The 16643-nt window shown below is 43.8% G+C and overlaps 3 protein-coding genes across 4 annotated transcripts in view; 1 reads left to right on the top strand and 2 right to left on the bottom strand.

The window, feature by feature from the left end:
* Positions 1-1133: 1133 nt before the first annotated feature.
* Positions 1134-8693, bottom strand: ccdc106a (coiled-coil domain containing 106a). The gene is made up of 9 exons (XM_042108163.1): positions 8553-8693; positions 7808-7901; positions 6255-6356; positions 5433-5618; positions 4919-4969; positions 4562-4756; positions 4193-4390; positions 3170-3473; positions 1134-2025 (listed from the first exon to the last, which is right to left on the bottom strand). Exons 1-9 carry the CDS (start codon positions 8577-8579, stop codon positions 1998-2000), a joined length of 1185 nt encoding a protein of 394 aa, XP_041964097.1. The 5' UTR covers positions 8580-8693; the 3' UTR covers positions 1134-1997.
* A 1012-nt stretch (positions 8694-9705) lies between these two features.
* On the top strand, positions 9706-11671 carry tmem238a (transmembrane protein 238a). The gene is made up of 2 exons (XM_042108204.1): positions 9706-9972; positions 10971-11671. The coding sequence occupies exons 1-2, from the start codon at positions 9868-9870 to the stop codon at positions 11298-11300; spliced, it is 435 nt and encodes a 144-aa protein (XP_041964138.1). The 5' UTR covers positions 9706-9867; the 3' UTR covers positions 11301-11671.
* si:dkey-17m8.1 (C-Jun-amino-terminal kinase-interacting protein 4) overlaps positions 11617-16643 on the bottom strand; it is a 31139-nt gene continuing 26112 nt past the window's right edge. For both annotated transcript variants that reach the window (XM_042108098.1, XM_042108099.1), the window contains exons 19-27: positions 16339-16480; positions 15947-15989; positions 15450-15530; positions 15074-15290; positions 14763-14934; positions 14477-14590; positions 13588-13683; positions 13353-13445; positions 11617-13213 (exon numbers count right to left, since the gene is read on the bottom strand). In XM_042108098.1, coding sequence (XP_041964032.1) covers positions 13104-13213; positions 13353-13445; positions 13588-13683; positions 14477-14590; positions 14763-14934; positions 15074-15290; positions 15450-15530; positions 15947-15989; positions 16339-16480 — 1068 coding nt within the window. In that variant the 3' untranslated portion in view covers positions 11617-13103. The remainder of the gene's footprint in view (positions 13214-13352; positions 13446-13587; positions 13684-14476; positions 14591-14762; positions 14935-15073; positions 15291-15449; positions 15531-15946; positions 15990-16338; positions 16481-16643) is intronic.

Genomic DNA, 16643 nt, shown 5'->3' with positions numbered 1-16643 from the left:
ACTGACAATTCAAACTTCACGATTCCAGTTTACAAATCAGCTCCAATTCTACCACAAACCACTTACACTCTGATCGCCATTTTAAATTTAAAGTTAACTTTAACATTCATGTTGTTAAATTAGAGTTAATTAGACTTAAGTTTATTTATCACCCAGAGAGAAGAAATACTCTTTTCTGATTGGCTGGTGTGGTGGCTATAAATTCTGAAAACGGGACACCTATGAAGTAGATCTGGTAATAAAAGTTTAATCATTGTTTCATATCAATGCTTATTAATGGTAACTATAACAACCATAGTAGGAGTTATTTGCCTCCGCCTCACCCATTAACTCCAAATAACAGGACACCTTGGTGGCCAGTATTCCTTACTTAGGATGTAGGCTATATGGAATGCCAACATTGGAAATGGAATGTGGACTATATGGAATGTTGGGCTACTTGTTTGATGTTGTCCTGTTACTTTATGAATGAACTTCAGCCAAAATGTGGTGCCTGATGCCTATAGAGTATATACTTGCTGATCCCGGTTTTTAGCTCGTCCATCCTGCTTATGAAAAACAGAGTGGTGCACGAGCTCTTGATGCACTGCTCAAATTTGCCACACGCAGTGGCTACTGCGTGGAGCACACCGGGCCCTTTCAGTGTTGCTGTCCACTGTGGGGCCCGAGAAAGCTTCCCTCTACTCTCTTTCTCAAAAGAAAAATCTACAAAAGATAGTCGGCAAAACTAAAAACCATGTCCAGCTAATTCAGAACTAGTTGAGACTGCCTGCATTCACACACATTCACAAATGCACACACACACACAGGTAAAATAGAGGGCAGTACCACTGCTGGATAATATTAAATTACATACTAACAGCTAAGGTCTATTGGGCGACTTGATGTTGACGATGACTGAGGAAAAACATGCTTACAAAAACAGAGTGTGAACCTGAGTGTGTCTCGCTAACCGTTAATGCCACTGTCCAGAGCTATGAAGTTAGCTGCACACATTCAGATCTGAGGTCTCGAAATATGAGATTTGCACTCAGCACCCGTTTCTGCTCATGACGTACTACATCAAGCACACTGCAGCTCAATCGACTGGTGCTCCTAGCATGGCATATCACAAAGGTTTGAGGTTGTAATGCTTCCCTGTGTGTGTGTGTGTGTGTGTGTGTGTGTGTGTGTGTGTGTGTGTGTGTGTGAGAGAGAGTGTGAGAGAGAGAGAGAGAGATTGTAAAAACTGTGTCCCGTCACCAACATTACCTGTATTGAGGTCCCAGTACAAAAATAAAAATTCAACTTAAAAATAGCCTGAACACTGAGGTATTTCAAAAATGGCCAATATATAAGGTTGGGTTAGAGGAGTGGATTTGTGGCTATCTAATGTCTGCATGTACATAATCATAGTTCATAAAGGTACTTTTCAAAATCTACACTCCTACAACGTTGTCCACTGAAAACATTTCAATAAACATAGGTCCCTAAAACTTAATAAAAACAAAGAAAATAAAACAGGCAATAAAAATTTCACTTGAGACTGCGTGTGACATTACATTCGACATTAAGCTTGTTACCATCTCAAACATAGTTACAATAAAACTAGGCATTCTATCAGTCAATGATACAACAGATCGGTGAAGCTCTTCCAAATGCCTACCTCTACTAAATTCACCATGACGGGGCCACGTGCGGTAAACCAGTGTTTTAAGGGACCATAACTGCAAAACACAGGCCCCTGGTAAAAGCTATGAAGAGGAGAGCTTTAGCTGAGGATACACACACACACACACACACACACACACACACACACCAGTAGGAGAGTACATCACAGTACGCAGGGCTGGGGGGCAGGCACGTCAACCGACTCCAGTATTGATGCTCAGCACCTCCACGGCTGTGGGCTGCATCAGTATGGTACAGAGGATGGGAGGAGAGGTCCATGGCAGGACATTAAAATACAGTGTGATGCATTAGGGTACAGCAGGAGGGATGGGGACCACAGGAGACCACTACCGTGGCGGGTCTGTGCTTTTCAACCTGGGGATGGACAGAGCAACATGGATTAGTCCTCATACTGGATTTAAATTAAATTAGAGAAAAGGAATTTGTCCATTTCTGCCAACGTAATTAGATATTTTTCTTCTCCTCTGCACATTATCTAGTTAACATTAGTAAAACAGCTTGGTATATCCAATGCAGACAGAGCACTGGACTACATCTTCTCAAATTCAAACCCATGAACTGATAGATGAAGTTTTGACCGCTCCTACCAACTATTTGCAGAGATTAACACAAGGGAAATTTCTGTGCCTGAAATTATCAGAAATATTCAAAGCTGCTATATATAAAATGATCTATTTTCAAATACTGTATTTTCCGGACTATAAGTCGCATCAGTCAAAAAATGCGTCACGAAGAGGAAAAAAACATATGACATTTTACATATACATATAACATATACATATAATATAACATATGACATTTTACATATACATATAACATATACATTTATTTATTATTTATTTACAAAATCCAAGACCATGAGCAGACAGACTACGTAACTGGACACATAGAGGCCAAAAAGATTGAGAATTCTACCGGGAATGTTAATGAAGACGAAGGAGTGAACGGCGGAGAAGCTGATATAGAGATATATACACACACACACACACACACACACACGATATATCTATATCTATATATAGACTATGAAAACTATGAAAAAAGTGTGACTTCTAGTCCGGAATATACGGTATTATATTGCCTGAATTCCAGCATTTTCACATAGATCTCTGTTTGATCTCGAGGTCATAAGTACTGTCGGTACAAAAAAACCGATAACAATCGGTTCTACCTAGCTCGAGTTGCTGCAACTGACAGCTATGGCAGGCAGGTCGCTACAGTGCTACACTCTGGGGGCATGAGCATGGAGGCTCCTGAACAATGAACATGCCCCCAGAGTGTAGCATTGTAGCTGCATGGCAACTTTAGCTGTTGGCTGCAGAAACTCCAGCTAGGTAGAACCGATTGTTTTTGGGGTTTTTTCATACCGACAGTACTCGGTGACCTCGTGAAACAGATCTGGAAAAATCGCCGGAATTCTCCTTTATGGTCTCTGTGCACGGCTCCAACTAGCTCATCTTTCCCTCCATATATTACCTGTATATTTTACATATATTACCTGTACGAGATGGGCAGCAGCAAGTTGTTCTTCTTCAGGGCCTGCACTTTGCTGAGGGTCTGTGGGTCCAGGGCGATGAAGCAGCGGCGGGCGTAGTCCAGCAGCTTCTCCTTGGATGGGTCGAACTCCCCGACCTCCGCCACCTTCTCCGGGGCGACCAGCAGCAGCTCCGCTATAGGAGTAGTGGACGCCACCGTGTTGCGGTCCACGCCATGGATCTGAAAGGCCTTGGACATGTTCTTCAGGCGCTGATAGGTCACAAGGATCTTCTTGTAGCGGAACAGCACCCCTGTGGGATCTTTGACTTTGGACAACGACAAAAAGAAAAAATAAAGTTTTAGGGGTAATTGACTGCTCTGTGCATTAATATGTCAATTACTCTTCGAAATAACTTTCGAATTGTGAATCACTGTTGACTGCTACAGAAAAGGCAAAGAAAGATTATATTATAAAGCATAATTTAGGTACATTGCTAATTTAAGTACTTCACAACTGAAGAAAAGCCAGGGGAAAGGTTTCTATTTGGGCTGGATTCACTGTATAGATGGTGTTATGGACTTGATGTCAAAATGAATCTCTGTCTATGACAGTGCTAATGTCCATCTTTCTTCACAGTAACTGTGAATAAGCGATCATATTCTTCCCTCCTATTTCAGCTCTACCAGCTCATTCTGCAGTGAGAGTAAAATGAGCTGATACAGAGTGAAACACTTACAGCACTAACTCTCTCCCTCAGCCTCTCACACAGTGTCAAGGAGGTCCTTAACGTTTCATTAACAAGGCTATAAGTGTCAAAGACTTATCTTAAGCTAGAAATATACATGTTGCCCTTTACAAGATGCATCCCAGTCACACAATACCACAATAACAAATATAACCCACTGAGGCAAAGTTTTGCAATAAGTGTAAGTGCCTTGTTTGACAGCTTTGCTTTTCCTGAAGATGCAATGATGACGATGTGACATGCTCAGAATAAGTCAAAGTCAATATTCTACCCTCCTATTTAACCTTTTCCCATCTCACCTCTCTGTCGCTCCCTTCCCCGGGAGATGCGGAACACCCGTCTCCTCTTCATGCCACTGTTGTTCTGCCCTCCTGCCCCCATGTTGCGCAGAGTCATGGTCTCCGACATCATTTCCTGTCCCGACATCATTTCCTCTTCCTCCAGATAGTTGTCCTCCAGAAACTCTGCTTCTTCATCTCCAATGAGTGAGAGAGACTCTGCGAGGAAGACATTCACCATACAACCACACTATCACATTTCCACCATACAACCACGCTATCACATTTCCATTTTTTACTATAAACAACATGGTAACACGTCACGTGGTGACAGAAAAACAAACAAACAAATATACACACACACAGACATGTAAATAAGCAAACCCTTACCTGACAGGTCATTCATTGATCTGTTGTTTACGCAGCTGCTGCTGAGGGACTGAGAGTGGGAGGAGCCAAAGATGGAGCTCATCTGATTATTGGCTGGTCCCGAGCCCATAGCTTTGGCGTTGGCTGAGGGCTGGGAGGCGGGCCGCTGTTGGAATGATTGGCGGGTGGCAGGTCGTTGGCCTTCAGACTGCTGGTCTGTGGGATGAATAAAGGGTAAATGACCACAACACAACCCAGCAGACTGAATTCAAAGATATTAATAGATTCGAGTTCACTGCACATTTGTCCAAAAGCTCCATCACTTTCCCAGATTTTCCCACCACAATGTCATCGTCAGGAACATGGAGTGCTTCTCACCTCGCTCACTCTCTCGTCGCCGCTTCCACGAGAAGCTTCTGCAGTCGTTACCTGCCGAGAGAAAGCATCTCAGTCAGGCTCCGGCAAGCTGAGCCATCTGCAGCTGGCTCCAGGACCACCAAGTCACAAGCCACATTACCCTGCCGCCAAGTCTATTCTAACAAACAAGCCTAACCATCTAAACTTGCCATTATCCTGGGTCCACTTCCCAGAACAAAGTTCTGATAAGCACAACATGTAGGTTGAGTAATGAGAACATGAGTAAAATAGATACCTGCAGTTAATATGGTGCCTCAAAACACCTGCTGCACTGCAAACTTCCTATTGGTGTAGAGAAGTGTGCTACAACACCAGTCGGAGCCCCTCCCCCTATACGTCGTTCAACCCTTTTCTTCTCTTCTCTTCATCCAACTCCCATCTCATGTTCCTTGCCCTCCCCTCCACGCTTCATTAGTCCTCCAACTCCCATATTTTCTCGGTCACCTCCCTCCCTCCCTCCATGGTCCACGCTCACCATTGCTCTCCTGGCTCTTGGTGCAGGAGATGAAGCGGTCCAGTTGGCACCGCAGGAAGTCTCTCTCCTCCTCCAGGTCCTCGATGCGTTTCTGCAACCACGAGTTCTTCTCCAGGGAGATCTGCAGCTGTGTGCGCAGGTTTGTGATCAACAGGTAGGAGCTCCCTGGGGTTGGGGCTTCAGCACCTACACACACACACACACACACACACACATTGTGGTTTCACTCCATCAGCTCATTCTGCAGTGAGAGTTTGTTTGTTTGTTTAATTTAAGGCCATTTCCGCAACTAAGGCTATTTAATGGCCAGAGCACCGTGTGTTACAGAAACTTAAATATGTTTTTTAAAAACTATGCTAATAAGATATTATACAACCTTCAAAGGTGGGACCTCACTAAAAACATCAGCTATAGAATTTTGATGATAAAATTGTTGTAGAATGAGCTGATACAGAGTGAAACACTTACAGCACTAACGCTCTCCCTCAGCCTCTCACACAGTGTCAAGGAGATCCTTAACGTTTCATTAACAAGGCTACAAGTGTCAAAGAATTATCTTAAGCTAGAAATATGCATGTTGCCCTTTACAAGATGCATCCCAGTCACACAATACCACAATAACAAATATAACCCACTGAGGCAAAGTTTTGCAATAAGTGTAAGTGCCTTGTTTGACAGCTTTGCTTTTCCTGAAGATGCAATGATGACTATGTGACATGCTCAGAATAAGTCAAAATCAGCATAGCTGGCAGACATAGCTGCAACCTTCTCAGTCAATGAATGTTCCTGAGAGCTCTTCCGCCAGCCTACTGCCTACTGTACCTTCAAAGTTCTGTTCGTTCTGATTGTAAAAGCCGGCAGATTGCTCAAAGTTGTTCTCCTCAAACGGGATGGAGATCTCATAAGACTCTTCATTCTTCGGAGCTGCAGTGAAACAGATCACATACTACAGATTATATTACATTACATAACATTTGACTACAACATGGTAAACAGTTGAAGCTTTAAAGCAATTCTCTCAACAATTCTAGGACAATTTAAAAAAGGTAAAGTACAGTAAGAATAAGTGCAACAGTGAGTACTGTTTTTAAACAGTCGAGTGTCAGTTCTAGTGAGGTGGTAAGTGCTAGGATCAGCAAGACTAGTTGTAAGTAGTGCAACGAGAGGAGTTTTTTGAAGATGGAGAGGGATGTCCCTGCTCTAGTAGGAACTGGCAGTGTGTTCCACCAACAAGGAACAACAGATGAAAAAAGTTTGGATTGGCCTGAGCGTACCGGTGGTAGAGCTAGACGTCGTTCGTCTGAGGAGCGCAATGGTCTGGAGGTAGCGTATGCCTGTATGAGGGCATTCAAGTAGGTGGGAGCAGTGCTCGTTCAATACCTTTGGATAGCAAAGGCAGGAATGAGACAGGGCGGTAGTTCTCGACTTGAGCAGGGTTGAGAGAAGTTTTCTTAAGTAACGGTGTTACCCGGGCCGTTTTGAACGCTGTTGGAAATGTGCCGGAGGTTAGTGAAGCATTGATCACGTGTGATAGCTGGTGCGATGGTCAGGCTGATGGACTGAAGTAGGCTCGTAGGTATATGGTCCAATGAGCATGTGGTAGGACGGCTACATGTCAAGAGTCTAGATACTTCAGTCTCGGAGAGAGGCGCAAATGCTGAAAAAGATGTTCCAGCAACCCCCAGGTTGTAAGAATGCAGTATCTGAGTCTGTCTTGTGGGCATGTAGAGAATTGACTGTTGATTGCTGCCACTTTGTTTGTAAAAAATGAGGCAAGGGTATCCACAGTAAGGCTGGATGGAGGAGGAGGCAGCTGAAGGTTGAGTAGCGATTTGAAGGATGAGAAAAGTTTCCGAGTGTCTGTAGCACTGTTGATTTTGTCATTGTAGAAAGCCATGTTAGCAGCAGTGATGCTGGCTGAGGAGGATAGGAGTGTCTAGTAGTTTTTGAGGTCATCAGTTTAGATTTGTGCCATTTCCTCTCCGAGGCTCTGAGTTTGGTGCGCTTGGTGGAGGGTATCATTTAGCCAAGGATGAGAGTGTTTGGGTCAAGCTGGCCTTGTAGTAAGAGGGCACAGCTCGTCCAGACACGAGCTCAGTATTGAGAGAGGAGAGGAGAAGGTGAGGGGTAGCATAGTAGTACATACTACATACACACTACAGTTTAGCACCATATTAATGATGTGACAGCAATCCCCGCAGTACATGGGATTTCGTAATATACTGACGAATACGAGGTTTCTTTCCAATCCAATGTGCTTGATGAAAAAGTGTGCATGAGTGGTTCGCTTTTAATCTAGTTGACATGAAATTACACATCACGTGACAATGTTGTTTAGTTTTTACAATTTAAATCTAGAATTTAATTAACGTTACCCTGAAGCTCGCGTGAACTTCCAGTTCCATGCTTTCGAGTCGTGGTGGGCGTCTCTGCATCGTTCATATTTCCGTTCTGTTGCAAGTGTCTATGCTGGGAAAATGCAAAAGAAAATACAACGAATAGGTATTTGCATTGAGTCGAGAAAGACACTACAATCACAGACCTTGACAATACAAACTTCTCAAACGATCCCATGTTTTAAAGGACAGTTGCAACCGAGAAAGCTTTGCACAGGTTCATCAAGCAAACAAGCTCACTGAGCTAACATTAGCTAACGTTAGTCGACTTCATACAGCGAATCCCCCTAGCAAACTATAGCCAATGACTCACGTAAATGAACCCTGATAGCAAAGTCTCTCCCACTGCTTTGGGGCAACGCAAATGACATGACGCCCTCCTCCTCTGGCTACTGTAGCCAACAACTTAAATCTTAACTAGCATTAACGTTAGCTATGTAAGGTAATTTCGGCTGCTGTCAGCATGGTGATGGTGATAATCAAGAGTAAGCGGGCTACCTCTCTGAGACATTTACGTTCATTTGAATACATATGAAGCGCAGAGTGGCGACTAAACCGATTGCTATCTGAGTAAATCGCAAACGAGCAGGTTCAACAGACTGCCAACGACTCGCCCTGTAGAACTAGCCTGCTAACAATCTATCTTCCTAGCAAGCTAAGCGTACTAGCTGTAAGTGTTACTCCACAACGTCTGTCATCTTATACCACGTTGTAGTGTACAAACCTGGTTGCAGCTTGAACAGAACTGCATTCAAAATTCAAACGTGTTTTCTTTGATGAACACCTGCACCATCTACTTGCATTAACTGAATAATCTATGCTAACAATAACAATTAACACCGTTTTCACTGTGCTGTCTTCTTGTGTGACGTACTTCCTGTGAGGAGTACAGGTAAGACACCATGTGCATATTTCATATCATGTGTAAAACGAAGGATTTTTAGGGACCATCTTAGTCCGGCAATCAAATGCCATAATTTAGATGAACCTGGTTTTGTCAGTTAAAGTTTTTTTTTCCCTTTTTTTCTGTTTCTTGTTGCCATGGGGTAGCTCAATAAGATTAGAGAGGGTGCCCGGTGATCCCTTGGACAATTATACTGAGAAAATACTGCCAGAGAAAATAAATCGGACATAGGCCTACAGTATGCTGAACATCTGAGCAAGAATAGCCTAAAATAAATCGGACATAGCCTACAGTAGACCTAATAAATTAAAATCACAATTTTAACAAACTTGTTGAATTGAATGTCATATTACTGTACCCTGCACATAAAGGCTACACATTTCCACAGCACCAGAATCCGACCGAATCCGACCTCCCTCAACCCCTCCATAATCGTCCTTCCACTATTATTTGCGATGGCCAACTCCTCTGCTACTGTAAAACACTCTGGAGCCTTTCCTCCTACAGTAGTGTTCAAATACACCTTTGTCTTGTTAGCTGTAAAACAGAGGCCAAGTGAAGGCTATAGCATACTAGGCCAACATGTTTTCATAATTAAGAAATATTAATGCAAGCTATAACTATATAGGCCTACTATTCTGAATAATGTTTTTGTGTTTCATTTTCACATGCTGCCATGCATTTGGCAATGGTGTTGCATCTGAAATGTTCACAGGATTAGGCATGTAAGATATATGACATAATCCTACAAGTGAGAGAACTTCGTTTTTAAGACAATTGATTGGTCAGTGGGCGGTAGATTACACGATTTGAGCTATAACTTAGCACATAACCTCCTCCCGACCAGGTTTGGTTGACAGCATAAGATACCATGGTGATATAGCGACACTAAAACAGATCCACTTTCGTGCCACAGCATAGCCTGGCTTTGAGCGTAACATACCTCGCTAACCCAATCGAGATTCGTAGTATACCTCACTGGTCACCTTCTCAAAGTAAATGGTAACACTAAAACAAGGGCATACATTAAGATTTTTTGGAGGACAAGATCTTCCGAGAGCCCTGTCCCAACAGGCAGCATTGCACAATACCCTGCATTGGGGAGGAGCATGAGTGTCAGGGATGAGGTGTGTCGATGCACCTGAAAAACGTGAACACGGAAAACACTGGCAGTGTTGGATGTAAGCCGGATGTAGCCTACAGCCCTGTCGGTATGGGTAAATTTGGAAACAGGGACAAGGTAAGAAAACATTTTGAACATGTTCTCGTTGTTGCATTAAGTTCGAAAGAACACAGAGTAGCAGCCTAGACTAACCCAATGTGCTTGAATTTCCCCTTGAGGATCAATAAAGTATCTATCTATCTATGTGCGTGCGCAGGTGCAACGCAGGACAGGTGACATTTGAAAAGTGTGAATTTCGCTAACTTACTACAGCTGGTTTATGGCGTGTTAATTAAACCTATTTAACCACAATATTTTGTGGATAATTCACTTTGCAAAGTGAACGTTTTCAGTGTGTTGTTTCCCCCCCCAAGACGTGTCATAATAGGCAATAGCCTATTTACACAAGACAGAACCAGTCTTTCAGGACTGAAGCGCGGTTTTCTCCAGGCAACGATACTTAAAAGCAAACAAGCAATTAAACAGAAAGTCGGTAGCCTAATATGGGCTATGTTTATATTTTTGTTGACAAATGCCTGAGTTAACATGAACTGCTGCGCCTGTATCTTTTGATCGTTGTGTAGTCTGCGAATTTTACGTAGTTAATAATGCATAGGCTTATTTGTCCCGACTCCGTTAGGCAATAGATCGATTTAACAAAACCTCAAACAGGCCAAGGGAAATCAACAAGCGCAGAAGACAAGTCCCAGAAACAATAGCATTAGTTGATATGCTGACTATTTACGTTTTTTTTTTTATCATAACAAAAATGTGAAGAGGTCTATTGTGTATACAGTCAATGGTAGCCTACACACGCACGCAGCCCAACGGGTATCGGTCATAAGCGCACAACACAACCCTGCTCCACGCCCAGAGGCGCGGCTGTCTGACTCTCGAATGAAGTACCGGTAATGTCAAAAGCCGTGTTCCTGAGAATGGTCTGTGACAGGTTAGAATAGGGTAGGCCTGCCTACCTAAAGTCCTCTGTGCTGCCCCCCGTTATCTCCATCCTGTCGTTAAGTTGCCTGTCTGTACCATGCCAGAATTTGTCTATTTATGTGTTTGCCATTTCACAGGATACATCCTTGGATGATAGTGGGCTGACCCACTGCAAGTTTGTCCTGGTCTTTGCCGTGCTGATGGACCTACTCGGTGTTGCAGCTCTACTGACTGGTGTCTTTGCCCCTCTGGAGATCAAAGGCAGAGACTTTGGTGACTTGTTGGTGTACTCCGGGGCTCTGCTGATCCTGCTCTCCATGGGAGGTTGGGTGATGTGGTACAGTGGAAACATCGAGGGTCTGACTGTTGGCAAAGAGCTCACCTACACACGAAGCGCGGTGGATCGCCTTGCCCACTCACTCAGCCGTCGCATACGCAGGCCGCACAGGAGCCATACTGAGCCATAAGTGGGGGTTGGGACTTCTCCCTAACAGACAACTTATGGCAACATGAATACGTCTAGGCCTACGGGGAGGTGGAAGTCTACATGAAGCTTTGGGTGGAGAGGGAAGAGCTGGAGGACATTAGCGAACCAGGACTGAGTGACTTCTGACTTCATTAGAAATGTGTAGCCCACCTTTGATTTCATCGTGCCATTAATTATTGCACTGAAATACAATTAAAAATGAAATACTTATTTTTTGGCATTGCCATACCTAGATTGCAATGCTGTGCATAAGTATTGTATTTCTGACTCTATGAATGTGTAAACGTGACAAGATGCAGATTTAAATATTGTGTGTTTATTAAAGGAAAAAGCCATTGTGTTTGATTTTGACAGCTTTTTGATTCTGTTTAACCGTACCACTCATCTTAAGACAAAGGGTTTTAATTGGAACTTATACACAGAAACAAATATTTCATCCATAACCTATATCATAGTTTCCGTACAGTAATTCATAGTTTGATAAATTATCATAAAAGTGAGACTCACCCTTACATGACATCCTGCCTCACTCTCAACATAGACTGGAAAATACTGCAATAACTAGAGGTTTACCTCTGCAAATCTCATTTTCAATGCAGAACACAAATCAGGGCAGACACATTAAATACATTGATCATTGGTTTCGGATGTGTAAATGAGTATATGACTACACTAAGGCTCTTAAACAGAACAGTGACAAGTGCTGGGCCTCTTTGTATAGAACTGATAGGCATTGATTGACAAGATAAGTTCTACACTGCAAAGCACAGATGGTCACATAACACACATGAGGAGAATAAAGTGCCTTTATCCAGCAGCTCTGCATGCAAAGTGCAGAGATGGCGGGTTTTCGTTGACATTTGCATACACATCCAGTGAACGACAACACTATTGTCTTCATCAGCTTCTATCTCAGACACATACACACACACACACACACACAGACACACAGACACACACCCCTCCAGAGCAGCTCAGCAGAGTCCCTCTATTCAATCTTCTTGCAACTAGCAGAGTCTCATTGATTCATGAGGTACAAACGGTGGAGAGTGGGAAGAATTGGTGGAGCATACTTTGGACGGAGCACTGGTCACTTTGGACGGAGCCCTGGTCACTGTTAACTGATCTGATCTCTGAGTGGCTAAAGATGAACTTGCATTAACTAACAAAATGCAGGTATGAATAAATATGACAGGACTGTCGATGATGCATGCAGGGATACACTTCTGCTAGTCACAAACGCCAGACTCTCGCATGAGAGAATTACACTGATTATTTTGCAGTAGGCCACACGAGGACTGGTTGTCAGAGTTTGGATTAAAAACAGAAAAATTAAATACTGACCAATTCACAGCAATTTGGTTCACAACAAAAGAAAGGCACACAATGGGACAACCAATGTTAGGGCCCCACAAGGGGACCAATGCCGACCACCATCCTGAGGCCTGTGGCCGTGGTTGTCTTGGAAGTATAAACTTGGTGACAGATTAAGACCAGCATAGATAGTACACATTCACAAGAATAGGGATCCTCCCAGGTATGTTGCTTCTTAAAGCAAAATGATTCCATCTCTCGGATATGAATCCATGGCATAAAGGTAAACTGCGTATCCATGCCAGTATATGTCTTTGGAGAGGCCTGTTACAGGCAAAGGTTGTTACACTGCACTCTATGCAGGTAGGTGGTCAGAAAGCTCCCTACCATCCCCTCAAGGCAAAACGATATTAAGGCTGAAATGTTTTAACCCTCCTCCATCCCCCACACCCAAAGGTCAAAGAGAAGGTCAGAGGGCAGGGTTGGGCACTGAAGGGCTAGCACTCTGCCAGATGATCATGTGACTGCGTTCGGAACGCTGAGGAGCATTCTCGTTTGTTCCATCGCTCGCATCATCTCCTGTGGAAAATAAAAAGAAATGTCTTGTCATTTATTCATCAAAACATATTACCATATATCTTTATAACTATGAAGACCTAAGTGACAGAGCAGGCAATGACTAGAGGGAGGCTGCAGCATCCATTTGGTGGTGACTTACCAATACGGAAATTAATATAGCCCTCTCCTCCACTCAAAATAAGCTGAGAAGTTGAATCAGCACCCTCTGCAGTTGAGGATAAGGTATGACAGCCTGATGGAAAAAGCAGAGGGTGACAGTGAGGGGGTCACAGGGAATTGTGGGTAGGTTACAAACCAGAGTCAAGAAAAAGGTATTACAGCACATTTGTCTGTCCACGTAAACATTGGCTTTCAGCTGAGATGACATTACTCACCAGGTGCAGAGATGATGAACTTTACTGCTTGACGGTGGCCATGGTAACATAGCTGCGCTAAGGCTAAAGTGCAGTATGGGATGGATGACTCAGAGCCTAACATGGAGGTCAGAATGAAGGGAGGTCAGAGGTCGTGCTTTATTTACCTGACTCTACACAGCTCTCCATGGTCTTCACTAGTATCCCACCTACATACTTGAGACAACTGGGCTTATCCACATGAATTATCATTATCATATAAAACATTAGATCAGAAATACTTTTAAACCCTAGAAACTGGGTCAGGCTTTCTAGAAAAGGATTCATACGGTGTTATTTATTAGTGTGTACCTCTGTCCATTCATGTGTGTATTTCAGCATTTCTCTGAGACGTATGTAAAAATGAGACTGAGAAGATATAAATGTTTGCATCCCAGTCTTTGTCCTTGTACACTGTTTCAGCTCATTTCTAATACAATACTATTGAGGCATCAGCCTCTGAGGGCCGTTTCCTCCTTTCTACTTATGCACAAATTAAAGGTTGTATCAGCGATAGCGGGGACGTCACTTCTGTTGATGGTCAAACAAAACAGAGAGCTAGCTCGCTGCTCCCTCCCTTCCCTCCCGTGCAATTAAAACTCTCCTAAACAGCGCATCTCATTGGTTATTGGTTGAAACATTTTATTTTGCCTTTGAGTGGTTGCCAACCCTTGTTGATAGCAATTGTTTTAGTGTACAGATCTCGGAGCCTAGGCTGCCTACAGAGACGCGTTTTTTTTGACGGCCTGCTTATAGGGCAGGCAGCTAGCGGGTCGTCTGGAAAGATTAGATGAATGTGATCATTTATGTTTGGGCCTTTTTTGGGCCTGAAATCGCTGATACAACCTTTAAGCCAAAAGCTTGGACTCACTGAGATTGAGAGGGACAGAGAAAATGGCTCCACTGGCGCTGCCTACCCACAGACGCCCACAGATCACAGCCAGTGCAGACACCTGGAGGGGGCACAGAGACAGGAAACCAGCACCTGAACCAGAGAGAGAGAGAGAGAGAGAGAGAGAGAGAGAGAGAGAGAGAGAGATAGAGAGAGGGAGAGAATATGAGAGAACAGAGAACAATGACCTCAGCAATACTCAGGTTATTTCTATGCAACATACTATGTCATTGAAGGGGAAACACCGTGGCCTTTTGATCCTAACCTAGTGCTTTGGTCACCATAGGTGACAAATCCACTTCCTGCAGAGGCCGGCCGGTGGCCCAGTCGAACAGCCTGAGAGTGGGGTCCAGCCGACAGGAAGCCCAGACGCCACTTCCTGCTGCACACAGGAAGCGCACCTGCTGCTCACTGCGCTCTGACACTGTAAACGATTTCTGGGAGAGAGGGAGAGGGGGAGAGAGGGAGAAATAAATAATAGAAAGAAAGAAGCAGAAGAACAAAACAAAACTGCAACAAGAAGCACAGACGCCTGACTGTAAATGTGAACTTCGCATGTTTGCTTTTCAGTCTCACCTCTACTTTTCGACTTGTTACATCGATCATGTGGATCTTGTTCCAGTAACCGACCCATAATCCCTCCCCTTTTGCTAGGCAACAGCGAATGGGCTGTACAGGGGGTGCACCTAGAGACATCTCCTCTTTCGATTGGAGATCCCAGCCACTTATACTGTGGCTGAAGAAAGCCAGAGTGCCATTGGCTAACCCAGCTATCACTTTACCCTGTGAATACCTGATTAGAGAAAGGACACACACACACACACACACACACACACACACACACGTTTAAGTTTATGTGGTCAAATGATGTCAGATGCACAGCTGAGGACAAAAATCAACTATGGAGTAACAGAACAATTATTGTATTTCAGAAAATAGTAGAAAAGCTCACGTTAGAGAGTGCACCCCCTCTGCGAGGGTGACGGACTGAAGACACCTCCGTCTAGAGGTGGAGGCTGGATGGACCAAGAGACTGGTGGGGAGGGAGGAGTGCAAACACACAATTGTTAATGACAGTAGGCATGTAGCTTACATGTACATTTACATTTTTTACATTTAGCAGACGCTTTTATCCAAAGCGACTTACAAAATGAGACTTTAGATAAGAATGAATACGGCATCACTCAATGCTATTACTAGAGGATGAGCATGCAGACATTATAAGTACTAATCAAAGTGTAGTAGAGGATGAGCATGCAGACATTATAAGTACTAATTAAATAGAGGATGAGCATATGCAGACATTATAAGTACTAATCAAAGTGTAGTAGAAGGAGAAAGTGGTAGAAGAAGGCGGTAGAGGAGGCAAGAGAGGGAAGTGCATGTTAGCATGTTAGGTTTGTTAGGTATCTATGAGCATTTGTCGTTTATTTCAATGTAGCCACTCACCCCCCGTCCTGAGTCCCTATCCATATCGTTCCAGAAGTCTCTCCTGAAGAGGAGGGAGCAGAAGGGTCAGTGCTGAAAACATCCTACTTCAAGTGACCAACAGATGATTGGGTGAAAAACATAATGGGTGAAAATATGTGACAGTTATATGACAAAATGACACCGAAATCCACCATATCATTTCATCCCTTTCTCCATACAACTTTTTTATGAAGTAAGAGTTCTAAACGGGTTGGTAAATGTCCAGCATTCCCTGTCGTGTGGAAAATCCTGTTTTTGAGAGACTGCAGTTCATGCCGCACATTCCCTGTCATGTGGACAATCCTGTTTTTGAGAGACTGCAGTTCATGGTTCTCATTTGGAGAACACACACTTGTGCTGCCTGCACCCACCTGTAGGGGGCACCACACAGATGCACAGAGCCGGAGAGGTGGGCGGGAGGCTGAACTGATCAAGGATGGTATTGGACCGAGTCGGGTCAATGATGGTGACGTCACTACTGGACGCAGGACCAGAGAGCGCCCAGACGGAACTCTGGATGCAGGAGTGGAATATTTGCGTTAGTGACAGACAGGTCATGACCAATGATGGACAGCGTGACTCCACTTAACTGTTCTATAGAATTGAAGCCACAGTTCTATACAGTCTGTGGTCATGACCTATTGCCATGATAGGCACTAGGCACTTTATGGCACAC

The sequence above is a fragment of the Alosa sapidissima genome, chromosome 10, assembly GCF_018492685.1.
Source record: "Alosa sapidissima isolate fAloSap1 chromosome 10, fAloSap1.pri, whole genome shotgun sequence".
In the NCBI taxonomy this organism is placed as follows: domain Eukaryota; kingdom Metazoa; phylum Chordata; class Actinopteri; order Clupeiformes; family Clupeidae; genus Alosa; species Alosa sapidissima.
The sequence above is the reverse complement of the archived record's forward strand: the minus strand, read 5'-3'. Positions and strand labels throughout refer to the sequence as shown.